The following is a 25,570-nucleotide window of genomic DNA, read 5'->3' as shown; positions in this document are numbered from 1 at the left end:
ACCACGGGAACGTTATAAAAAAATTGAGTAAAATTAACAAAACTTGAGAAAAAACTGCTCCAACATGACAATAAATATGACAAATATGCAAATCGCACTGAAAACCGAGAAAGGGTCAACCGGGGCGGTTGACGCAAAATGTGGGTAGTTGACGTGCGTCTAGTGCACGCGCGCACACACAACACACAGACAAGAGAAACAAGAGGGTCTCAAGGGCAAAAAGCAAAAGAAAAGTGAGAAGAAATGAAAAATTAGGAACACATTAAAATAAATTAGGAAGATCAGATCGAGTTTTAAAGATTTCATTGTAGATTTTTGAATCTTTTAGATACAATGAAACGGATTAAACGGAAATACTTTGACAACATTTCGAAAAATTGGAAATTCATTGAGTTGAATTTTTGAAAGTGAAAAAAATACATGTGTGCAGGAAAATATGGAAACAAAAACGCAAACAATTGATAATTTGAAAATTATATTGGTTTGTGATCATTGGAATGGCTAGTTTAGGCCAGGTTACTGTTGCGAACAATGTCGAATCCGTAGATTCCGTAAAGGAGGTGCTCCCAGGAGTGCAGGAATGTGAAGCTGAAAAAAAATGATTACTTTGAAAATGTTTCTATTGTTTCTCTTACACCACAGTGTATGCTGCAACGGTGTTACGAGTTTCAGTTGTGGTGCAGAATTGAGCGATGAAGCGAGAGTACTGAAAATAAGTGATTAAGAGTTTAGGAACACGTAAGACATTTACGGATATTATCTTACCACCACTATGAGAATGAAGTCCAAAGCAAATCGAAACGAGCGGTACGTTTGGGATGGGAGCACTCCAAAAGCTTGTCCTGGTGCTATGTAGTAGTGGACCTCTTGATGGTTTTTGCGAGTTTTGTAGGTCATCCAGATCAGCTTCCTGAATAATTGAAATCAATGATTAGATAGGTAAAAGCCGACTCACTGGAGCTTCATGACCACATAGGTGAGCACGACGACATTAGTCTTGTAGGTTGCTTCTGGGCGAACCAAAAACTAAAAAATATTGTTGCTTTGAGAAAAAAGAAGCTACGAAACAACTAACTTGTCGACACTCTTTAATTCTGTCCATTTATATTTTTTGATTATTTCTCATTTTCTCAACGTTTTTTTTTCAATTAATTAAGTCTAGAGTAAAACTATTCCGGAAAACATTTTAGGAATACAAAGGCGACCTCTTTTAAGAAATATCTACATAAAGAAGTTCTCACAATTGATGAATTCAATGTCTTTACTGTTTTCGAATGGAAAACATGAAAACTACGAGAAACTTTAAATGAAATCTGAATTTTTCATCGATCTAAAATGATTATTTCCTTCTGATCTCATACAAAGTGTATTTCATCATTCGAAGATTAAGCTGTCTTCCGGAATCTGGAAGGTTTTTAAAACCCAATTGAATAAGTCCCAATATAATTATTCTTTTTCTGATCTTGATTATTATTTCTCGAAAAATTCTTAAAGGAGGCGAGACAGCAAAAATTGCGGGGGACAGTTCGGGGGACGAAATCGCGCCGCGCTTATGTAGACCATCGGTCGTCAGGCGCCTTCGCGCCTCCGTAGCTCAGCCGGTAGCGGCGCTGTACCCCTGAGCTGCCTGTCATGAGTTCAACCCCTTATGGGGGTTCTCTATGCAAAATATCAGGAAAACTTTTTTTTTGGTGTCTGGCCTCCGTTAAGGCAATTTTGAAGGGAATGGTTTCAAATGTTCAGAAAGTCAGTATTCGAAAACGAATTTAAAGAATGAGTTGTGAAAATCTTCCGGAGAAGAAAAATAGCGACTCCGAATTAGAATTTGGAATCAGTGAATCACTTCAGTCACTTTCGAAAAAAATTAGGTATTCTGAAAAAGTTGTGATTGAAGTGTTGTATAATGTAGCTTCCTTCAGAAAAGCTATCAAACAATCTGTTCCCTTTCATTTTGGACCCCAATTCCACTCTTAGTTTTTTTTCTTGTATTCAAATAGCATAATAAATAAGTTCATCCAATGATCAGAGTCACTAAAAAAGGAAATGATCGCAGATCAGTAACTTACCAGAAAAAAGAAGAAGAACGTGAGAAGTTTGAAACCCATCTGCAAGGTGATATGAATTATGATATCAATTTGCGACGAAAAATAGGTGAAAAACAAAACTCCAAAGAATATAAACAAAAAGCGTGCATGCACAGTAGTCGTTGTACGGCGAGTTTGCCTAGCTTAATATACACGTTCTATTCATTTTTCTTCGTCACCATGACCGAAACGCCCTTTTTTCTCGTCTCCGTGCACTGGCAGAGAAAAATGTGTGTTCTCCATATAAATTCTCTTCAATTTCTTTCTACTATTGACACGTCATGCTCATTTGTTTTGTTTTGAAAGATGGAAACAGGAAAAATAAATTTGAAAGATTTGGGTGGGTTCAAAAGGAGCTAAAACTAGAAAGTTAGAGGGAAATATGTAAGAAGTGATAGTGTAATAAGCATATGAAAAAAATACGAAAAAAAACTGGGGAGTAACGGGTTTGCGTCGAAGGTTGCGTGAGCTTTCAGTTTTTTAATTTGACCATTTTCCTATGGGAGAAATTCAAACGTTCATAAAAATTACAAGACTGGAAATAAGAAAACAGAACTTTAATAAGTTAGAAGCCAGTATAGAATAAAAACTCATTTTTTACTAATTGAGGTTATAAAGCCCTCTGAGAGCCAAATGTAATCAGAATTCAACTTTTAGACTCACTGGTTTGCAATCAAATCTGTCAAACCGATTGAGGGCGTTTTGAATGATTTTCCAAATAAATTGCAACATATGGTCCAATGGAAAGAATATTTAATGGTAGTTAGTCTCTGCAAAGTTTGAAAATTATTTAGTTTTCTTTTTCTAAGAATCTATTAGGTTGTTTGGAAAGTTCCTCCCATTTTTAGCGTAAGGTTTTTTTTATTTAATGTAAAAAGGGTCAAAACGATGTCGGATAAATAGAAGGTAAAAACCATTGTTATCAATGACTTTCTGTCAACGCCCCACCAAATTGTGGATGACATTCTTCCAAAACTCCAGTCACAGCGAATTAAAAATCAAGTCAACCCATTTTGATATCATGTTTTTAGGTGATTTTTTTTCAATCAACATAGCGTTGTAAATAGCTGGATAAGTGATAGTCAGAAAGACCAAGGTTTGGCCTAAACGTTGTATAAGATAGAATAGTCCAGCCACATCAACCGAGATCGGTCTGGGTCTTCCTTCCGACATGCGGTTGGAAATTATAATTTTGAAAATTAACCTTTGTTTTTCTTTCCTATGGAGATCCACACGGAGTTTGAGTTTTGTTATCTGACAAGAATAGGTATCGGTCAATAGTGACACCATCATCTAGTAGCTCGCATTACTCCACTTCGTGGTAGACCATCATACCGACAACATCCCATTTTCACCATGAAATTCGTGTTTCGGGTGGTCTGGTGGTTGAGTGATTTTGTCAACCCACATGGCATATCGTTTATTGTAATTATACATTACCCTTTTATCACCACTAGTAACGATTTGATTCCAACATTCATGTGTGCAACGCAGGATTCGAAGATTCAAACAGGTGCCCACACGTGAAACAAAGTTGCGTTGAGCCAAAAGGTGTGGTTCACATCTTCGCACTTTGACTCTACCGAGAGTTTCCAGCCCAAGGATTTTTGATTAAAGGTTTGCTCCGAACTTACTTTATAAATCCCGCACAATTTGAAAGGGCTCCCTTCGAATTCCGGTTTCCAATAAATTCAAAACTAAGCCCATATGCCTTTCTGAGGGGGGATTTTCGACAAATGAGAATTCTCCTTTTTCAAACTTATGAAGCCCGGTTGTGATGAGTATTCTGAAGCATGAATCTTCGTTGTTAGTCTCCATTAATCCGACATTGATTTCAGAAATTTTCAGGTCAGATAGGAATAAAAATAAAATGACAGCTCGAAAGTTTTAAAGGGGGACTCCGACCAGAAATTTTTATTGCATTAAAATGTTTTAAAATTTATCTATTTTTCAAATATTATTGCGAAAAAATTCAAAGAAAATCCGAAATCCCCGAAAAACGGCGTTGAAAAGGAAGAAAATTCAAAAAAAGGTGCCGCCGGGGGACGAGGATTTTCAGTGAGAAACCTAGGCCACGGCAAATGACAGCCTTTTTTTCAAGTCGCCGACACTGGTTTTTTACGTTTTTTATTTGCCGGACATGAAATTGAAAAAAATCCGGAAAATTTGCCACATAGAAAAGGCGCCCGCTGCCGTGGCCTAGGTTTCTCACTGAAAATCCTCGTCCCCCGGCGGCACCTTTTTTTGAATTTTCTTCCTTTGCAACGGCGTTTTTTGGGAATTTCGGATTTTTTTGAATTTTTCGCAATAATATTCGGAAAATAGATAACTTTTAACACATTTGAATGCAATAAAAATTTTTGGTCGGAGTCCCCTTTTTAAGTGTTAGGGTTGAAAACGTTGAGCATATCTCACTGCGCGAAAAGAGGAGAATGATCTCCGTTGAGGTGTAGACACTATTAGACCCCACCAATATACTGATAAAACGATTGCTCCCTTGCTTTCACACCGTTCACAAAAATCATTTTTGAAAAGAGTAGATCAAAGAACTTTCCAAACAACCTAATACCGTTTCAAAATAAACAATATTCAGAGGAAAAACACTGCCGACTTTTTCAAAAACATCAGCTTCCAAAAAAAAAATGAGCACCCCAAATTAGACAATAAATTAGGATGTCACTTGCCAAAAAGAGTCGAAAATGTGAGAATGAAGAAAGCAAAGTCTGAGAGCACACATCATCTTTTTCCTCGAGGAGATTGGGCGGGTCAAAAGATAATTGAAGGGTCAAATTTTTAGCATTGGTGCCATTCGCATGTGCCAATTTTCTTGCTCCTTCTGGGTAAAATGGAAAATGGCTTCGAGAAAGCGTTAAAAACCAATTACAGTATCTCGTAAAAACAATCTGAAGATTTTGAATTTTTCGAAGTGGGTCGTAGGTCAGAATCGAGGAGTGAGGGCTACCGCATTCCACTTAAACGAACTTGAGATTAGATTTTTTGGTTTCTTGGGTAGAGAATATTATGGATTCAGATGACGTACTTGCTTAAATAGATGCTCCACGTGAAATCCAAGCTCAGTTATTCTGGTCCAAGCTCAGTTATTCTGGTCCAAGCTCAGTTATTCTGGATTATTCTGGTCTAAGTTCCAAATCTTTTGTTCTACGTTCCAATATTTGAAGAAGCGAACAAAAATTTGGAAATTCCAATCATTTCTGGATATTCTCGTTTTTGTAGTTTTCGTCATATTTCAATTACAAAAAAATGTTCGGAAAATCCTCGTCATTCAAATGTCTTGGAATCAAAAGGAAAATGTCATCTGGATCTGAAAATGTCGTCGTATATACGATGGATTACTGTAGCGTTCTCTATAAATGTGTTTGGTTTTTTCCGAGAAATCATTTTTTGCGTTCTGAGCAATAACCTTTTTTACGATTCAGTGGATACCTTCCTCCAAAGCCCCTGATTTCGTTTTTTTTTTTTCAAATTAAACTTTTTGAATTAGCAACACACAATTTTCATCCACTCCAAAAGGAAGAAACCATCTGTCTTTTCCCGAAATAGATTTCAACCGCAGACAACTGTATCATTTAATCATTCTCTCCTCGAACAAGATAAATATGTTCATTTCCTCAAAAACCACGAGCTCTGGAGAGCGCCACGAACATCTATCAATAGCCCTGACCCCTCGAATCTCCCGTTGTTCTTTCTAATCTAAACTCGCGATCAAATCCTGAGTGGATTGACGAGTTGGGAAGGCTAGAGTGACCAGTGTGGCTAAAGAAATGTGATGAATGATGGAAGGGAAAGTTTGCGTTGTATCGTTACCAAAATGCGCACGAAAAAGTGCGGGCGGGAGGAGGTTGGGGTTGAGACAGAAGGGGAGAGCAAAACAACGGTTAGTGAGAAAGAGGGCGTGCTCTTATTTGGAAAGTGTCAGAAAAGGAGGCTCTGTGAGCACGTTCTGTAGATACGGTCTTGATTTGATTTCTATCTATCCGTGTCAAATCTAAAAACCCTTTTTCATTAATCGCCTTTTTTTTATCCTAATCTTCCGTTTCCAGCTAAAACAATGAAATTCATTTTCATATTGTTTTTTCTGGGTGGTAAGTTTTGAATATTTTTAAACCATTTCAAAATAAAGCTTCCAGAAATTTCTCAAGTTTATGGGCGATGTCCTGATCACTCATTTCTGGGTTGCATGCTTCGATTGAAAGCTCAGCGCGTGCCAATTGAGAAAAACATTTTGAGTCTGATTTTTAACATTGGCACAGAGGCACGTCTTCTTCACACCTGCAAGTAAGATTTTTGAACGGTGATACTTTTAACTTGTGTGTCAAGAATCTTCTTGGTTACCTTATCGGTTGGAGGCACGAATATGAATGAAAATTATTTATTCTCTGATACTTTTTCTAATGCTCTCCTTTGCAGGGTGTACTCATCTACTCTCCCATGTTTCCAAGAGAAAATTCTGGAATGTGGAGATGATAAACAGAAGAGGATATTGAGTGAAGTTTCAAAAACAATTATGTATTTGTGTTCACCTTTCAGCATGAAGAGACAGAAGTGAGTTGTGGGTGGTAGCAGGCTGATACTAGGTGATGTTTTCAACTAGCTTACTCGTGATGAAAATGAAACCCAAAACTTCCAAAACTGCCACAAAAAAGACACTTAGGCTAAAAAAAACGGGCATAGGTGCAATTCGGGCATAGAAAAAACGGGAATAGGTTCAATTCCCTTTTGAAGTTAGAAAATTGAAAAATAGTGAACACTTTAACAGAATGACTTAAACAGTCAAATTCAAGCTAATATATCTCATTTCTCGTAAGATATTGAAAAATAGTCAACTGACAAAACATTCTAGGTGAATTTGTTCTCAGTTAGCCACTTTTCGATATATTTTCCAGGAACCGAGATAAATTTACTCGATTTTGACTGTGCCCCCCTGAACGATGCCCACCATATACTTTGAGCTCGATTATCTCGTTCCATATGAGAGCTATCCAAATTTTTTCAACTTTTTGAAATCTTTTTCAGGGATCAAGATAAATTGGCTCAAAGTTGACGGTTAAGGGTGAGGCGTTCTATTAGCATGTTCACGGTACTTTCTGTTTTGACTAGTTTTTTAAGATTTCGCACTTCCTGTTTTAACTAGTTTTTAAAAGATTTCATTAGAAAAATTCAAGCTCTCTTGTCTAGTCATTTGTTTGAAAATTCCGAATTTCGGTCCACGTCATTCTGATCTCAGTTCGCACCAAGACAAAACAAAACAAAACTTCTTTCTCCCCGAGACGGACAAAATGACTTTTGCAATCGAGCCCTTTCATAAATTGTGTATCCATCGAAACTAACAGTTTCTTGTTGTTTGTCTCTTTTTTTCTATTTTTATTGTTCGCCCCATGCAGCTTACGTGACTGGCGAATTACGACTGTTCGGCAACGTTTGCTCAACGGTTTTCGCGCCTTGTTCGGTTAACACCTGTTCTTCCCAAATTAGCCACAAACCAATTAGCTGCCGCCTGGCATCAACGGTCAAAAACAACTTTATAGGGGGTCAGGAAATGACCATGAACGAATGTGTGGGAAAAGATTCGAAAAGCAGGCAAACGCAAGCACTTGAGAGGTGTCAATTCAAATAAGCACACTGTATTCGAAACGTGTTTACTTAATAATGTGAAATTACCTTCCGCCTATTTTCAATTGGTGTCTATCTAGGTAAAAGTGAAGATTGAAAATAAGAGGATATTGAATAAATATGACCTTTTAATATCATCACCACAATCAGTGTTTTGTCTTTCTTCAGATCAGTCATCGAACACCAAAAATGTATATCCGGCGTGCTCTCATTACCAGCAACCACTGGATGTCAGATGGATGATAATGACTACGGAAAACAAGTTTTGTCATGCAAGTAAGCTTTAAAAAGTTTGAAACCAGTAAATGAGGGATGTTCCAGACAAGAGTGCAACTCGAGAGGCTCCGATTTTATCTGCATGATGCGAACTTGGATTTCAGAACAAAATATTTGCACAATGATCGATATAGACCGTAAGATTGGAACTACTGGGAGATGCGATGACTTTTGAATTTCAGAAAAGTGTGGTGCCGATGCGGCAGGATTGTTCCAAGAGCTTCAAGCGACAGTATTTGAGCCATCCTATCCAGTAGTCTGCAGTGTTAGAAATGGTGCTTTGAAAATTTACTGGTTTAGGGTTTTTTTAATATTGAATTAATTCTAGTATCCCGTGTTTGTTTCAATTGGCCCACCCTTTACGTACATTTTGAGCTCAATTATTTCAGTTCTTTTAGAAAATATCAAAACATTTTTCTCTGGTGAATTATTCATCATAATATCACCAATCATTAATCAGTTCACAGATTTTTGTTATCTCGCATTGGAACTGAGATAATTGAGCTTAAAGGGTACATATCTAGAATAAACATCTACAAATTATTAGATCTGATTGACTAATTTGACATTTCCTGACATGAAAATTCAATAACAAAAGATGTTTTTTTCAGAAACTGTTACAACTACCGAAAAACCGAAAATCTCGCCATTGAAAGAGAAGAAAATCAAAACACATTATCGAAAACCGGTAATCACCTGTTTTTCAATCAATTTTCACCAAATTCGACTTATTTCAGACCCAAAAATCGAAAACTGAAATCCAAGAATACCCAATGGTTCTAACCTCCCCACCGTCTCCATCAACCGCCGAAAACATTTACATTGCTCTACCTGACCAGTCAAATGTTTACATGCGACCGCAACGACCAACTTTTGCGGCAAACTTGACTAATAACATTCCCTACCCAGAAGAAATGCAACAAGAAAAGTCGAACATTTGGAAGAAAGGTGGTTACGGGCAAAAAGTGCAATATAACAAAGAGCACTGGAAACAAAAAACTACATCGGGTATGGAAAACGTACGGAAAATGTTGAAAAGTGCATTTTGCAGGCGAATTTGTGTTCACAACTCAACACCCATTGTTCACAACAACCGAGTACGGAGCAACACCTAGAAGACATAAGGTACTGGAACCCTCTAAAATAAACCCTCTAAAATTGCGATTTTTTCTTTCAGGTCATTGATATTTTGAAAAGTTTGATTCCTCCAAATTTACCCTCTCAAATCACTGCACTACTAGAAAACAGTTATGATAAGGAGCTCTTTCCCGGGACCCAAAGTTATAATACACCAGCCGCTGCGTTGTCGCCGATTTCGCAGATGTTTGCCACGTCACAAGGTATTCTTGTCGCTTATAACCGAATATCCTCTAGAAATTGTGAATTTCCAGCTGTCTACCAGCCTGAAGTAGTAACCATGGCTCCCAAGACAACGATGATTCCTCCACACCTGTCAAGATAACTTATCGGCCTCCACAAACTACAACTACCACCCAACGAGTGGTACAGTATCCTGCAGTTACTGCGAAATGGAAGCCATGGTATTTGGGTGGAGCTTAAAACATCTGGAATTCTTCTCTATTCAATTATTGTTCAACACGAAGTACACTATTGTTTTACTTAATTTTTATTGTGCCAATTGATCTCGACAATGTTTACTAAACAATGTTAAAACAATAATTGATCAGGTCATTTCGCAATAATCTGAACAGTTATTGTGTTCTAAAAAAGCATGGTTATTTGTGATCGTATCGTTTTTTCTTGAATTTCTTGAATCTTGAATTACATAATAATAATAAAACACAAAAGCGATGTACATCGGCACAACTCCAATGCTACAGTATGACAGATTTTTTTGTTAATTGAAAAAAAGTGAAAGAACAAGTTCAAAATAAAAACTCTGAGCAAGTGAAAAATTATAAAGGCTAGGGAGGTAAATGCTCAGTTAGACGTATCCATGGGGGAAAGAAGACACTTTGGCTAGTGAAAATGACACAGTTACAAAATAGGGGGATTTTAAGCGTAAAACTAAAGAAAAATTAGCGAGATTTACATTTATAAACCGTGAAAAATAGGCTACGATTCAGCACTAGAGAAACGTACCAAGCAAAAGTAAACATTAAAAAATCGATATCTATATTTTGAGAGTCTATCTGGCTGAGAGGGTCTTCATGGGTGTGCTGAATGCTAGACAGTATTTCATGTAGTCACTGCGCTCGTCTAGGTATCTGTTGCAGTTGTAGATGACAACAATAAACCAGAACTCCAGAGCTAAGGAGATTGCATAGACAATCATGAGGGAGTAGATTCGAACCATGGTTCCTGTAAAAAGTTATAGGTTCAATTCACTGGATCGGCCAATATGATTTACAAAAAAATATTTTTCAGTTGATTTTCGGTCACTTTGACCATTTTTAGGATTCTGGCGCTCGCCTGTCTAGTTTTTGATCCACATTTCAGACGGTGTAAAACATTTAAAACGGTGTAAAACAGACCTGGATTAAAAACTTGGCATTCATAGAGTTTTTCATAATTACTAGGCTTCGAGTTATTTGTCAATCTCTGAAAGACATCTTTTTCGAGCCCGTTGGAAAATAGCTGTGAAATCTGAGTTTTCTAAAAATTCTGTGAATACAAAGTTTTCAATCTAGGTCTGTTTTACACCCTCCCCTTCTTTTTTGTATTTATACCCCTGAAATTGGTCAAAATGAACGAAGATGAACTGAAAAATATGTGTTTGTATATTCACAGGTGTTCAATTTTCCGGAAATTCAAATATCGAGCCATCGGTGTGTATAACTTAAAACTAACCGGTATCCAAAGCCACTGTGTTATTATTGGGATGTTCCATGAACGGTGCCGCGTTTATTAGTCGATAGAAAACCGCTGAATCCGTGCACAATGCTATCGTTCCACTAACCAACACCAAAATGAAGCAGAGAATGGCAATAACCTGAAATTAGAGAGCGGATGAGCTTCCATTTTCAAAATGAGCCCGACTGGCATACAAATTGGATTTTTTGGGACTAGGTGTTTTTCCTCCAAACAAAAAACCAAAAAACAACACATACCTGCATAACAAGATGTGGTACCACCAGTAGAGCTGAGTTTCGAGATAATGCAACAAAAAGAAGGAAGACTGCAAAAATACCCAAACCGAGACCGATCATCTCAGCGAGGAAGGAGCCGAACACATAGTTTTCTTTCACACCTCGAGCCTAAAATGATATTTTGGATGGAAAAGAACTATAATTGAGTCAAACCTGCTGTAACCTTCCGTCGTGTTGGAAATAAACGAATAGACTATGTATAAGGAAGAAGAGGATCATTAGAACATGTGCACAACCGATTATGAAGGCACCCGTCTTGACATGAAAGCAATTGCACAAGCATCTGTATTCTTCGGAACTCTCGTCGAATTGTATGGAGCGCGGGACCTGGAAATTAAAGTTTTGAAGAAGAAGAAAAACTAACAAAGGAAACTCAACACTTTGTGAATTCAGATTTTGATAAAAATTTCAGAATTTTTCAAACATAGCTTATCTAGGCACTTCTGAAAATTCTTGAATCCGCTCGCCAGTTTCAGCAGAATAATATCAGTTTTAGTACCAAAAAGTCGCGTTTTCGGTGTAAAACAGCAAATTTGAATGACGTTTTTTTCAACTTCTATAACGAAAAAAAATTCAAAAAAATTTTCCCGATTGATTCGAAAATTATAAAAACGATTTTTGTAGTTTTAATGAATTGCGTCATAGTCTACGAAACTATTTTTTATGGAAGTTTTCAACTGTGGATTGCTTTCCAAAAACAGGTAACTCACATGGTCCACAGATCCGTTCTCCTGCCGATTGTTGCGTATTAGAACGGACCTTACGGCCCGCCCATTCATCATATTTTCAAATCTTCCTTCCAACCAGAGCTGAAAATAATAACAATTTGTTTTTCAAGAAAAGTTACATCTACTGTGAAGCAACAGTAGCGTTTTTAAACACGATAAAAAATTCAAGAAGGGTTCTACGACACCACAAAAAGAAAAACCGATGAAGTGGATTTTTTGTTCTGCTGTTTTCTTCATTTTTTCAGCGGAAGGGTTGATGCGAAATGTCAAAAGTGAGACACAACAAAAACACCCAGCACTGAGCCCAAAAAAGCTGACGAAAACGGAACGGCAAAGCAAAAATTAGATAGGCAGAAAAAAGAGGAACAGAAAAGAAAAATAGCCGAACGAACAAAAAAATAAGGATGAGAGTGTGGCAGAGGAACGGAAAAGAAGCAATGCAACACGTCGAGCGATACTGATTTTTGCGAGAGTGTAGGTATACATTGACCCAACAATATTGTTAGAGAAGCGCTGTGAGTCAGAAAACTGATAGTACTGTGATAAGAAAACGCGTACGAGTCATCACAACAACGCAACAAAATTATTGTGTTAAAATTAGCTTAGGCGTTCTAACCACCAAGACTAATATATGCTGAAACTCACAACAATTTGTGGTTTTCTCGACGGTCGGTCTTCGTCTTCCATATCTGGAAGAGAAAGTTTTTTTGGAGTGTGGTATGAAGAAAAAGGAGGATTGAGGTAGAAGAGGCAGACAGAAAGCGTTGGAGGGAAGGTTTTCAAAAATTTATGAGCAGGTGGGAATGGAAAATTTGAAATTCGAGTTGAAAGTTGGCACGAGAAAGACAGAAAGACGAGAGTGACTGCATGCCAAATTGCAGTTTTCAAAAAGTGCACATAATTTTAGGATATTCAATGAAATTCATTTCAAAGTTCACAGTTTTGGAAGCTGAAAATCGCTATTTACTTTTTACAGACTGAAATTAAAGACAACTACAGATCCTAAGCCACAGAAGTACAACGTACTTCATACGAAAAGATGTCTGAAGCCGAAACTAGAATAACATCTCCACATTAGGAGAATTTGAACAGGATGAGTACATAAATCCAAACTTATATGGATTAAAGGCGTATTTTTATGACAGGGAAAAATGACAGAAAATATAATGATTTATGGTATATAACTATTTGTACCGACTGGATTTAGTTAAGATATGTGAAGAAATATTGGAAAAAAATATGTAGTGTTTTCAGAAATTAAAAAAAAAACTGTAGTAGCTCTAATAGACCGCGATACTGCAATTACATTTCAAGCTCAATTATTTCAATTTTCTCATTAATTATTTAGGATCTGTTAACGTATAAAATGTTACTGGCATTATGACAGACATAATAGAAGACCCCTCTAATAAAAGGTTATCTTATACTTGTAAGCTCAATTATCTCAATGTCTAAAAGAGATAACACAAGTTTGTCTACGATAAAATGTTTGCCATAATATCACCAACATTCTATCAATTGACACATTTTGATAGCACTTCTAAAAATCAAGATAATTGTGCTCAAAGTGCAATTATTGAGAATCGGAGCATGCACGGTAGATCTAATTAAGAATTTGAAATTCTAAAAACCTTGGACGACTTTTTTTCAGAGTGCTCGAGTGTTTTTGTGTTGCAGTAACATTTTTGAGCCTCAACAAGTTTTTTTGCCCATCCGTACCAAAAAAGTGTTGTTGTTTTGGAGAAAGAGCACAAATGGGCTAGACACATACGGAAACACTAAATGTTTCCTTTTCGTGCTCCTCATCATCTCCGGATTTCTAATAATTGAAGATACACAGTGTATGTCTAGCTTCTTTCCGCTCATCATTAGTGCTCATCACATTCTTCAAAGTGGAGCGTATGAAAAGAAATGGGAAGAGCAGGAAGCTCAGGACTTCTTTTCTGGTCTCCGTGAGAAAAAAGAAAAAAGAAGCAAAATGAGGATGAGGATGTATTCGAATGACATGAAGGGTGGAAACTCTTCCTGTTAAAGTCTGGTATACATAAACCACTAGAAAAATAGCTGGATCTGGGAAGATTCTTCCAAACACAAACCACTTCCAAACAAAAAAGATATGTATCAAGCTGTCTTGAAGGATGAGACCACACAAGAAAGGGATATAAAAATGTAGACAAAGCAGGGAATAAGGCAAAATATGCAGAAATAGGGTTATGCACAAAAGAGGAGGTCGCGGGAAAGGGAGGGAAGAAAACGGGAAGCGAGGGTGGCCGCTCGTCACACACCGCACCACATACGCATATGCATACATATACACAAGCTCTCGCGCATCCAACAGACACGCGTCAACACATGCATATTATTGATTGGCACCAACACCCTGGCCAAAATATGCGACATATGCTCGCGGAAAGCCAAATTGGTCTAGCGAACACAAGAAGGTTGCGGTCCAAGAAGAACGGGTGCGCTCCAAGGAGAACCATGGCTCATTTTCTTTTTGTTTGCTTTAAACCTCTATTTCTAGTTTTGACTGGGTAACTTTCTGAAAAACCATTGATATCAATACAATTGACAGGGTCCAATCAACATTATTTTAGGCTAGCTTAAAATTTCAGTGCATTGAAGGTTACGATGCAGATTGGAAAAGTTGTAAATTGAAAATAAACCACTTTGTGAAGTATCAACTTTATTTTCCAATAAATTAAAATACATCCCGTCCCATCTAACTCTTCAATAACTCTTCAATAACATTCCAGCTTGCCTAGAACTAAGCCCACATAAAAAACAAGAAAAAAAAGTAGCTGAATTCAGTACTAGCTCCCTTCACTGACAGTCCAAAAGAAAAGACGGTTTGAGAGCAAATAGAAAAATATGAATTGCGCAAGGCCTGACCCGTCATGGTAGAATGCGAATTGACGGGCAAGATGCGTATTATGCAAATTGCAATGGGATATGGACGAACGAAATTTGAGAAGTCAAGATGAGTTGTGGCAGGTTGACGAGGCGCGACAAGCCGCATTAGGTCTTAAAAGAAGACGTTCTTCAGCTGTCGACTCTTTTTTCCCCGACAAAAATCAAGGAACTCCCTAAGTAAGGCAAGAAATTTGATTTTTCTCTGCGTCTCTTCGTCTTATACACTCTTCTGTCATGCAATCCGATTTCAAGCCAAGTGCACTTTTCGGCAGCTCTTCAGAAGCAGGACAATAGCACAATGTTTCAATAGAAATCTCTTATTAGCATTTGTAGCAGATTCAACAAGACAAGACAAGATTCTGAGGAGGTAGTCTGTGGATCATTTGAAGGGTCCGTCTTTCGAAAAATGAGCAACAAAAAATGAGCATAGACGGGAAAGAAGAGAAAAAAGAAAATGGGAAGAAAATAGAAAAAGAAAGAAAAAAGAAAGAAGTTGATGTAGTGTGTTGAATAACTACAATTGGCTGGGGGTAAGTAAGTTTTCTTTTTCGAGACCTTTTTTTTCCTTTTCTTCGATTCTTGTGAAATGTTGAAGCAGCTTCGCCAGAAAAAAAAGGAAGGACAATACGCAATATTTATCCGAGTGAAAAAAAAGGACAGCAGAAATAGGAATGAAGGAAAAATTGACGTAACCTGAAATGAGAAAGAGAGAGAAGGAGAAACGCGTTTCAACCATTTCGTCGTTTTTCTTTTCGAGTAGCATTCAATTTCGAAATTTGATATGATTGGTTTTCTGTTGGTGACCCACTAGAGCACTAGATTGGCATTTTCTCACAAATTTAAAGCCCTTTTCCATTTTTGCCCCAACGACAGGAAATTGAGAAACAATTCGCCGGAAATTCGGGTCTTGGTGTTTTTTTAGTGGGGAAAAATGAGAAAGTTGTAGTATAGTAGTAAGTCTTGGCCAACAAAACAGAGCCTCTGAAAAAATACTCTGGAAAACAGAAAACGAAAAGAAGACTGGAAAATTGAATTTGAAGACAATGTCGAAACTGCCGGTTGAAAAAAAATAGGGGCAAAAACTGGGAAAAAAACTGGAGGAAGAAAATGAAAAACAATGAGATCTTGCCTACTGAATGAGCAACTGGAGAATCCGAGAACTGAGGACCTTGGGACGTAAGATCTAAAACATTTTAACGGTTGTATAGTGAACTACAAAACGGGAGGTTGTGAAAACTCAAAAATCACATTTTGTATTCGTCGCATGTGCTTCACATTTCCCCTGGGGAATAAACAAAAGCCCATGGCTTCTTGCGCACCCAACAAAAGCTCGCTTCTTCTTTTTCTTTCTTCTTATTCTTATTCTTCTTCATCTTCACTCCCCACTTCCACGCCCCATTTTGCCAACTCGCATCCTGTTTCCATTTTCATCGTCGCCGTCGTCCGCACCCCATTCCGTCCGTCAAAGGCGCCAATTTTCGAGTGACAGAAAGCACCGCGTGCGCGCAGTATTCCAAACGCTCTCTAATTATTCGGGCGTTTTGAGCTTCAAATGAGGTACGGGTGGTTTCGAATTGTGTCCAATACATGCAACTAGTTTGACAAGAGGGTAAAAATGAATATTTTGAATGACAGACTTCATTGAAGTGACACCGAAACATATATTTATAATTCTATTCTTCTAATCAGAAATTTACAAATTTAATGATCATCATCACATCTTATTCTCGTTGTATATCATCTGTGACAGTTTTCTCTCCGATGGATTTGTGAACAATGTACGCGACTTCTTTGGCATTGGAATTATGTTTCCACTTCTATCATACACGGATGCCAACTGCTCAATGGACACTGCAAAGTATCATGTGTTTCAAAATGAAATTATTTAGAAGCCCTACTTTCTGGATGGATTTTCATGATTCTGGTGTTTTTTCCCTCTCCTACTGTGATCTTGGAACTGAACGCTTGGATCTTGTTGGCTCTTTCAAAATCATGCCATCCATGACCGTAGGCTCTGAGTGGGTAGGCCATTTCTCCGTGCTTGAAAACGTCCAATCCGTTGATCTCGACCTCTTCCGAGACACGTAGTTTGCCGGTCTGTAACATTTTGGTTTGATAAGAAAACCGGTTTACAAAGAAACATAAGTAACTGAATATCATCTTCACATGTTGCTGTACTATAATTCACGTGTAGCCCAACATACCTTCTTGAGAAGCCAGAAGATTGGGAACATGAATGAGACTGACCAAACCACAATTGCCAATGCACAAATCATCTGCCAACCGAGTTGCTGAAAAAAATTAATATCAAACCAATCAATGTTTTCGATTTCTTACAGCAAAAGCTTGAGAGAGGTGATCTCCCGAATTCTCCGCTCCAGACACAGCATCAGCAAGAGCATAAACGACACCTCCGTGAGAGATGATTGAAGATGACATGAGTCCCCAGAAACCACCACCAGCGTGAACGGCGAAGGCATCCAGTGGGTCATCAATCTTCAGTCTGAAAAGTGTGTTTTGTTTGTTTTGTTTGGGTCCGCTCCTTTTATTCTGTGTTTTGATATACCTACCTGATCATCATTTTACTGAGAGCCAAGTAAATCAATCCAGCTCCAACTCCAACCCAGATACATGCCCATGGCTCCATTTTGTTACATCCAGCACATGCGGCTACCATACCGCTCAAGCATGCGTTGATTGTCAAAAGAAGGGTCCATTTTCCATGATTATAATAGTGAACACCGAGGTAGATGAGAGCCGCGAATGCACCACTGAGAATTGTGTTGACCATGGCAAGTGCTACAGTATGTCCGTCTCCGGCGTGAGAAATACTAGCAACAGATCCTCCGTTGAATGCCAAGAAACCGAACATCAGAATGAATCCTCCCAAAGCGGTGAACTGTAAAAACCATCGTTGTTAACATGACAGGTATCAAAGGTAACTGTAGACATATTAAAACACGTACTGGAACAGAGTGACCAAGAATTTCGTCCGATTCGTCATCCTCGTTTTCAGGGAACTTTCCGATTCTAGGTCCCATAAACCATGCGGCCAGAAAAGAAATGGACCCCCCGCAGAGATGGACGACTCCAGACCCGGCGAAATCCTATAAACTTTAATGATGAGATTACGGTAATTGTGGAGTCAACAAATTACGTCATATTTCGTGTCAATAATTCCACTGGTGATACCTCTTGCCATCCATCCACTCTCCGCCCATCCCCAATGGGTAAGAATCGGGTATATGAATGCTGTAATTTTGCAATTAATAACTTTCCCGAGACTAAAAGTTATGAAAAAAACAACCAACTTGAAATAACTGTACAGTACGTCACATAGGTGATAAATTCGCATCGTTCGGCGACGGCGCCAGACACAATAGTAGCCGCAGTGGCAGAGAATACGTATTGGAAGAAAAATCGGGGATAGTCAGAGAATCCAGAAAGAAAGAACTGGGAGTGACCAACGAAAAGGTTCACACCTTCTCCAGAATCACCATACGCTAATGCCCATCCGATTGCCCAATACCCGATGATGCAAATACAAGAGTCAAGAAGATTTTTTATAAGAATGTTGGTGGTGTTCTTACTACGGACGGCTCCTGCTTCAAGATATGCAAAACCGCATTGCATGACTGAAAAGAGAACACTGAATCGTTAACGAATGCCTGAAACTTACAAAAGATGATCAGAGCCATGGAGCAGAGAAAGAACGAGTTGACATTCTCATAGAACCCCGTCTCGAGTCTCGTAATTTCAGCATGAAGATTAGCAATTTCTGCCGACAAATTCACAGGCGCCGCCATCTTTCGTTTAGTTGGAAAAGTCGAATGAAATTATTTCGAGGGGTGCAATGGAATCAAAAAGTTGTGGGCGGACTGTCTATACAGTAATCTTATCTCTCTCGCGCCGGTCAAATGATGATGATAGCTACTTACTGGTTCTCGGTTTTTTATTACACTTTACTTTTTTTTCGGTCAAGAAGAGAAAGAAGTTATCACAACTTTTTGATCACTGATGTTCACGGTCACTTTTCGGTTCAATTCACAAAGTACGACAGAGATGGATGGGCAAAAGAATGCACTGTGAAAGGACAGGTTCATATATATATAGAATAGGATCTAGTCAAATTTTGATCCCGACTGATTTTTCCACAGCATATGGTGACTTATATACATTTTTAAGGTGATGTAAGGGTGTTTGCGTAAAATTCAGCTGAAGTAACGACTTTGTTTTCTTTTTTATATAATCGCATTCACAAATAGTCGTCGGTTGCTATTATATGCCAGCATACAAGATCATACATGCCACTAAATCTGTGAAAACACTTTGGAACGATACCTGAAGGACGTTTCGCAAAGACTACATTTCGAACTGTTTGACCTTCCGGTTTATTTGAATGAAAAATGTGTGAAGAGACAACGGAGATATGATGTTTGAAACATATTCGAATTTCAACGATCGAATAATATTTTCCTCAAGAAAATCTTGAAAATTTTTTTTCAAAGGTCAACATTTTCGTATTGTGTTGCTATTGACAAGTTTTTGAAACAGACACAAACAGTTACGACAAAATGTTGTCAAATTTGTCACTATTAGATCTAAATGGTTTTTGACTCTGCAAAAATATTTACCCATTACTTTGGAAATAAAAAAACGAGTCTAACCTTTTTTGAAATAGATTTTAGTAGTCTCGGGATAGATGTGAAAACATTTTGTCCTAAACCTCTAATGACTCATGGTGTTTGTTGGAAAATCACGGTCTGGGACGAAAATTTTTCATGGAAGTCTAGAATGGACTGTCTATCTTATTATAGTTAGAGATCCTGAGAGTAAAATAACCGTGAGCCCTATGAAAGAAGAGTAGAACTGTACACGCCCGCTTTGAAATCATTTCTGCGTGTTTTTGTATTCATTTGAATTACAACTAAAATTCCACAGGTTCTCGAACAGCAAACCGATCGTTTTATTTCCATGGAGGGGAGTTTGGAACGGGGAGTTGAGAACGCAATTTCTAAAATTTCGAATATTTCGATCGGAATATTCAAATTTTTCACGAGTTATAGCTTTTTGGACTGCTGTATGTCAAAGGGCACGCGGTAACAATTTCTTTGGTCTCGAGCTAAATTAAATATTTTCTATTTTTAATAATGTTCTGCGCACTTTTGAAATCTGTTAGTCCATTTTGCACCAATTTATTGCGCCTTTGAGATAGGAATCTTCGACATTTTGATGAGCGGACCGAAGATCCCGAAGCTTCAAATTTTCAAAAATCGGAATTTTCCGAAGATTTCAAAATTCCAGTGTTTTCAAATACAAAATTTTCGGAAACCTCGAAATTCCAAATTTTTGAAAATCAGAATTTTCCATATTTCGGAAAATTCCAAAAAAAACTGACCATTTCAAAGATTTCTGGAGGAGAATATTGTGTATTGTTGGAGGAAACCAGAAAATTTTCAAAACTATCAAATTCTTGAATAACTGAATTTTCGAAAAGTTGGATTTGATTTAAAAAGTCTGTGAGTTTCTGTTGGCTTTATTCTATCAGATCAGCTTAGAATGCGGAAATAAAAAATGTGTACTAAATCGTCTTAAATATGTTTCATGCTGATATGTTGGTAGAAAAATATTTTGACACAAACGTGATTTTATTTTTTGATCAATGCTCTTCCACAATACGTTCTTCTAATGCTTCAAACAACTTTTCCGAAACGTTTAACTTTGAGAACAACCCCAAAGTGCTCAGTTTCATTGAAATACTGCTGATCTGTGAACCTTCAAAATTTACAGAAAATTTCTCTTTTTCACTTATTTTTTAATCCTTCTACTTCCATTTCGATACCCATTCAATACTCCTTGTTTTTGTTCTTATCGTTCAATTTTCATGTGATGATAACTATCTAAACCCAACACCAATCGAATAACTTAAAACGGTACTTTACATCCCTTTCTAACCTTTGTTCGAATTTGAACCAATCAAAAAAGCAATTCATCTTGTCAAAATTTCTATCTTTTTTCTCGGAACCAAAACGGTCGAGAAGTCATGAGGTGAAATGATATCTTCTACTGTCAAAAATTCTTTTGAGGCAACACAAACAAGACGATTATCAATCTATCCTTTTGTTGTCGCATACCGAGAAAAAAGAGTTAAGAAGTTGTGAAGAAGACGTCGAAGATGACTACAAAAAGTTACTTTCTAGCTGTGTCTGCGTTCTTTGTGATTGACACATCTATCAAGAGATAAAGAGTGACCTTTAGTTTAATAAGAAATCATTGTTCAGTATGAATCAAGATAAACTTTCATATGAGTAGAATATACAAGGGGGACAAGAATCCGAAATAATTACAAATAGAAGAATTTTCATCAAAAACCGAATTATAGATTACCAAAGATAAAATCGACTCTATATTATGCAGGTATTACATCCAGTTGGATTCTTTCTTCTCTTCTTCGGTAGTCAAAATTTCAGTCTCTGGTGCTTCAACAATAGTGGTAGGTACTTGTAGATTAACTGTTTTTGAGTTCGTATTCTTTCTCTCTGGGACTTCATTATCATCAAGATACAGTGCACTCAAAGCATTTGCTTCTATCATTCTCGACTTTCTTCTTTCCATTTGGTTCATGAAGAGCCTTTTGGGTTGATCGGTTTCTCCAACACTTCCACTTCTATCATATACCGAAGCGAGCTGTTCCAATGACACTGAAAATGGGGGATGGATTGAAGTTTTATGAATATTCAAGTTTCAACGTACTTTCTGGATGAACACTCATGATTCGATTCTTTCTTCCCACTGGAAGGTGTTTGCTATGGTTTACTTTGGTATCTGGTGCCGATTCAAAATCATGCCATCCATGACCATAAGCATGAAGTGGGTAGGCTGATTCTCCGTGTTTATAAATGTCCAATCCATTAATCTCAACCTCCTCAGACACGCGGAGTTTGCCAATCTTCTTCAAAAGTCCGAAAATCGGCCACATCCAAAGAATCGACCATGTCACAATTGCCAACGCGCAGACCCATTGCCAACCAAGTTGCTGAAAAATCGAAATCTTATTCTGAGAATCCGTACAAAAATCGTACTGCAAAAGCTTGAGCAATTTGATCACCACCATCTGTAGCACCACCAATAGTATTTCCAATAGCGTAGACAACTCCATCATGTCCAATTATAGCAACAGAGGTGAGTCCCCAGAAACCGCCACCAGCATGAACAGCAAAGGCGTCAAGTGGATCGTCGATTCTCCATCTGAAAATTGTATTTGAAAAGTGTTTTTCTTCCTTTTTTGGCACTATTACCTAATCATAACCTTGCTAAGAGTTAAATAAATAAGTCCAGCTCCAACTCCAACAAAGATACATGCCCATGGCTCCATTTTATTACATCCGGCACACGAAGAAACCATTCCAGCGAGACAGGCGTTAATGGTAAGAAGGAGGGTCCATTTTCCATGGTACAAGTAGTGAGCAATAAGGTAGGTCAACGCAGCGAACGCCCCACTCAGAATTGTATTAACCATTGCCAATGCAACAATATGTCCCTCTCCAGGTTTTACGATGTCAGCCATGGATCCTCCGTTGAAAGCAAGGAAACCAAACATCAAAATGAATCCTCCCAAAGCGGCGAACTATAAAAGTCACATTTGATCTCCTTTAGAGTGCAAAAACTGTCAATTAGACCGTTTTTAAATGTTCTTAATATTATAATGCCGACTCTCCATTTTTCCATGTTTTCTCATCAAAATCAAACAATCAAAAAAATCAAACGATTATGAAAACGGGGCATTTTTAGAAAAATTGTTATCACCGATTCAGTATTTTCTATTTTCTATTTTCTTGAACTGATAATAAATTCATTAACCGTTGCTCCCGCATTGATCAATTTTTGATATCGCTACTCACCGGAACCGAGTGACCAAGAATCTCATCAGACTCGTCATCCTCGTCTTCTGGGAATCTTCCAATTCTGGGACCGATGATGTATGCGGCCAAGAACGAGATGGATCCACCGCAAAGATGGACAACTCCAGAACCGGCAAAGTCCTGAAAGAAATTAACGAAAACTTCCTTGTTGCTAACTGTCACATTTACTAACGTCATAATGAGTGTTTACAACTCCGCTTGTGATTCCAAGAGCCATCCATCCCTTTGGATGCCATCCCCAATGGGTAAGAATTGGGTAGACAAGAGCTAAAATATCAACTATACGTTGATGTCTACGTTTTGTTTAGGTCTAACTTGAGATAACCGAACAATATGTGATGTAATTCGCGAATTCGCATCGCTCAGCAACCGCTCCCGACACAATTGTTGCTGACGTCGCGGCGAACACGTATTGGAAGAAGAATCTGGAAAAACACAAAAATAGAGATAATCTCGCTATAGTTATCCTTTCTTTTATCTATTGTTGCTCATCTGCAGAAGTCTTTGGGTTTTTGAGACCAAGTGAGAGAATGTACTAATCGTCTCAAATTAAGATAATGCCGCCGAGGAAATCGCCGAGGAAAAATCCAAAGAGGCTTATTATGATAACGCGCTTTCGTATCAGTTTGAGTTTGTCACTATATTGTTTCGGTTCTCTGCACTTTTGATTTCTTATGACTACATGAAAACATTCAAAACATCAGATTCGTTCGAGAACATTGCGTTTCCCTAGGAATTTAAACATCTGGCTGATCTCTTGAATTCCTAAACATGGATTCTCACTTTGGATAATTTGAGAAATTGGCCAAGAAGAACTGTGAGTATCCTACGAACAACCCGATTGTGTTATTTGGGCAGTCTCCAAACGCCAGCGCCCATCCAAGTGCCCAATATCCAACGATTGCAATACCTAGAAAACAAAAAACAACATTTTGATCTCTGGATTTTAAATTTCAATGTCACATTCTTGCTAATGTGAGAGACTTACACGAATCCAGCAGATTTTTGATCAAAATGTTGGTAGTGTTTTTGCTACGCACTGCACCTGCTTCAAGAAACGCGAAACCGCACTGCATGACTAAAATAAGGATCGAACGTAAAGGTCATTTGACTCATATTGGAACTTACGAAAAATGATAAGCGACATGGAGCACAAGAAGAATGCGTTGTCGTTTTCAGAAAAGTCCTCTTTCATTTCGTCGATTTCCTGTTGCAGCATTATTATCTGCGCGGTATAGTTAGGTGCTGCTGCCATGTTGGGTCTGTAAAAGTGATTTTGTAATGTTCCCTTTAAAAGCAGAAAAGGAGAATGGGAGAGCAGTGAAGAATGGTTAGGCACAACCTGACAACTCAGTTTGCACCTAAAAAATATGTCTTATCGACGCTACGGTACGTCTGAAAATAATAAAATAGAGAATGGTCATAAAAATCCATAAACCGACAATCTCTTTTATGGCACTCCTTAATAGCTCTGCCAATGTTGCAACGTTTTTGGAGTGAGATGATGTTTGGAACCATTGCACCGTCGAGTGCGAAGAGTTGCGCCAAACCGAGCTCCGAGAAAAATTGGTTATGATTTTTCTGTTATCACTTAAACAGTCGGTTGGTTATCTATCGGAATTTACACCCTGCTGTCCACTTATTCTTAAGACCAAACAATCGGAAATTAGTGAGAAAAAAGGGGGCGGTTTGATGCTTTGAGCTTCGAACTCGTTACTGATAAGCAGACCAATTCTGTACTAGGTACTAGTTATCTGACGCAATTATTTGGTGGCTCTCTGTGTTGCTCTGTAGTTCCGGAGTTCAAACGCCCTCACGTGTAGTTGTTTCTAAATTTAGCAATTTGTAGTAGGTGGTTTTTATTTTCATTTAGTAGGTGGTCAGTTTTTTTTCGGTTGACAGAATCTTAGCCAAGTTTTTGCAGAACTTTAAAAAAGTAAAGTATAAGAAAAATCGTTTTTGCTTGATTGAACCTAAGATATAAAGTTGTATTTTTTTAGAATATTTTATTCATAGAAATTGGACCTTTAAAAATTTTCTAAGTTACTCGAATTTAGAAAGCGGAATTTTCTGGGCTTTTTTTTCTGGGCTAGTCAGACTTGTCAATTTTCGAGCCGGGTCAGGGCCAGTTCGAAAAAATTCTTGAGCAAAATGAGTTGAAATACCCCACCCTTGACTTATCGAACCTTTTAAATTTATCGAACCTTTGGAATTTCATGAATATTTCTTAAAAAATTCCAAAAATTTCCGAAAACTTCAAAACTTTGAAATTTCAGAATATGAGCCCAGACCGACACAGTTCTTAACAAATATGCCTCTAGCCTCAAATGGAGGGGGCCCATAGGTAAAAATGTGGATTAAGTTAAGATTTACCTATTTTTGTAGTTTTTCGAATGTTTCTATAAAAATTTCGTACTTTGCGCTTGTTTCCACAAAAATTTGTCACTTCAAAAAATTTCAGTTTAGGCCGGTTTTTTGTATGAATCACACTATTTTTTCCATTGTAACTGTGTAATTTGAAGTTATTCAGCTAGTTTCAGATTTTTCCAGGCGCAGTAACAAAAAAATAGACAAAAAATATGCAAAAAATGACATAAACTGAAATTTTCAAAAAATTATGAAAAGTGTTCAAAGTTCGAAATTTTAATGGTTCGAAATTTTATTGGTGAATCTTAACTTAGTCTACATTTTTACCTATGCCCCCCCCCCTTTTTTCATGGGCCCTCCTTGTCATAAAGAGGCATTTTTTACATATCCCTGTGTATCATAACAACACTTGATATTATCATATTTTGTCAATACCATCAGACATTTAGCAGAAGAAGATTTGAACTCGATATTAACAGTTTTGAGCCAGATAATACCCTAATCGGATAGTCTATTTTTTCGCTCAGCGACATTTCCAG

At 37.7% G+C, this 25,570-nt stretch overlaps 6 protein-coding genes across 6 annotated transcripts; 2 read left to right on the top strand and 4 right to left on the bottom strand.

Annotated features, from left to right (window-relative positions):
* Window positions 1-506: 506 nt before the first annotated feature.
* CBG14499 lies at window positions 507-2,105 on the bottom strand (the record flags this gene model as incomplete). Its single annotated transcript, XM_002644516.1, has 5 exons — window positions 507-588; window positions 636-706; window positions 766-910; window positions 956-1,026; window positions 2,067-2,105. 5 exons carry the CDS (start codon window positions 2,103-2,105, stop codon window positions 507-509), a joined length of 408 nt encoding a protein of 135 aa, XP_002644562.1.
* A 4,048-nt stretch (window positions 2,106-6,153) lies between these two features.
* CBG14498 lies at window positions 6,154-9,453 on the top strand (the record flags this gene model as incomplete). The annotated part of the gene is given in 11 exon segments (XM_045239621.1): window positions 6,154-6,187; window positions 6,233-6,380; window positions 6,513-6,647; window positions 7,884-7,991; window positions 8,037-8,128; window positions 8,174-8,266; window positions 8,603-8,679; window positions 8,729-9,029; window positions 9,043-9,116; window positions 9,169-9,331; window positions 9,383-9,453. The coding sequence occupies 11 exon segments, from the start codon at window positions 6,154-6,156 to the stop codon at window positions 9,451-9,453; spliced, it is 1,296 nt and encodes a 431-aa protein (XP_045095431.1).
* A 687-nt stretch (window positions 9,454-10,140) lies between these two features.
* CBG14497 lies at window positions 10,141-11,883 on the bottom strand (the record flags this gene model as incomplete). Its single annotated transcript, XM_002644514.2, has 5 exons — window positions 10,141-10,313; window positions 10,803-10,944; window positions 11,063-11,209; window positions 11,255-11,428; window positions 11,812-11,883. 5 exons carry the CDS (start codon window positions 11,881-11,883, stop codon window positions 10,141-10,143), a joined length of 708 nt encoding a protein of 235 aa, XP_002644560.2.
* Window positions 11,884-12,031: 148 nt separating this feature from the next.
* Window positions 12,032-12,231, top strand: CBG27694 (the record flags this gene model as incomplete). Its single annotated transcript, XM_045239619.1, has 2 exons — window positions 12,032-12,081; window positions 12,204-12,231. 2 exons carry the CDS (start codon window positions 12,032-12,034, stop codon window positions 12,229-12,231), a joined length of 78 nt encoding a protein of 25 aa, XP_045099534.1.
* A 4,225-nt stretch (window positions 12,232-16,456) lies between these two features.
* Window positions 16,457-18,548, bottom strand: Cbr-amt-1 (the record flags this gene model as incomplete). The annotated part of the gene is made up of 9 exons (XM_002644513.1): window positions 16,457-16,593; window positions 16,641-16,839; window positions 16,947-17,033; window positions 17,080-17,245; window positions 17,313-17,641; window positions 17,709-17,849; window positions 17,900-17,994; window positions 18,054-18,377; window positions 18,422-18,548. The coding sequence occupies 9 exons, from the start codon at window positions 18,546-18,548 to the stop codon at window positions 16,457-16,459; spliced, it is 1,605 nt and encodes a 534-aa protein (XP_002644559.1).
* A 2,614-nt stretch (window positions 18,549-21,162) lies between these two features.
* Window positions 21,163-23,919, bottom strand: Cbr-amt-4.2 (the record flags this gene model as incomplete). The annotated part of the gene is made up of 10 exons (XM_002644512.2): window positions 21,163-21,443; window positions 21,496-21,778; window positions 21,825-21,990; window positions 22,041-22,369; window positions 22,644-22,784; window positions 22,837-22,931; window positions 22,980-23,089; window positions 23,448-23,574; window positions 23,653-23,742; window positions 23,793-23,919. The coding sequence occupies 10 exons, from the start codon at window positions 23,917-23,919 to the stop codon at window positions 21,163-21,165; spliced, it is 1,749 nt and encodes a 582-aa protein (XP_002644558.2).
* Window positions 23,920-25,570: the final 1,651 nt, after the last annotated feature.

Source organism: Caenorhabditis briggsae (assembly GCF_000004555.2).
Source record: "Caenorhabditis briggsae complete genome, chrX, whole genome shotgun sequence".
Classification (NCBI taxonomy): domain Eukaryota; kingdom Metazoa; phylum Nematoda; class Chromadorea; order Rhabditida; family Rhabditidae; genus Caenorhabditis; species Caenorhabditis briggsae.
This window is presented reverse-complemented; position numbering and strand designations above follow the sequence as displayed.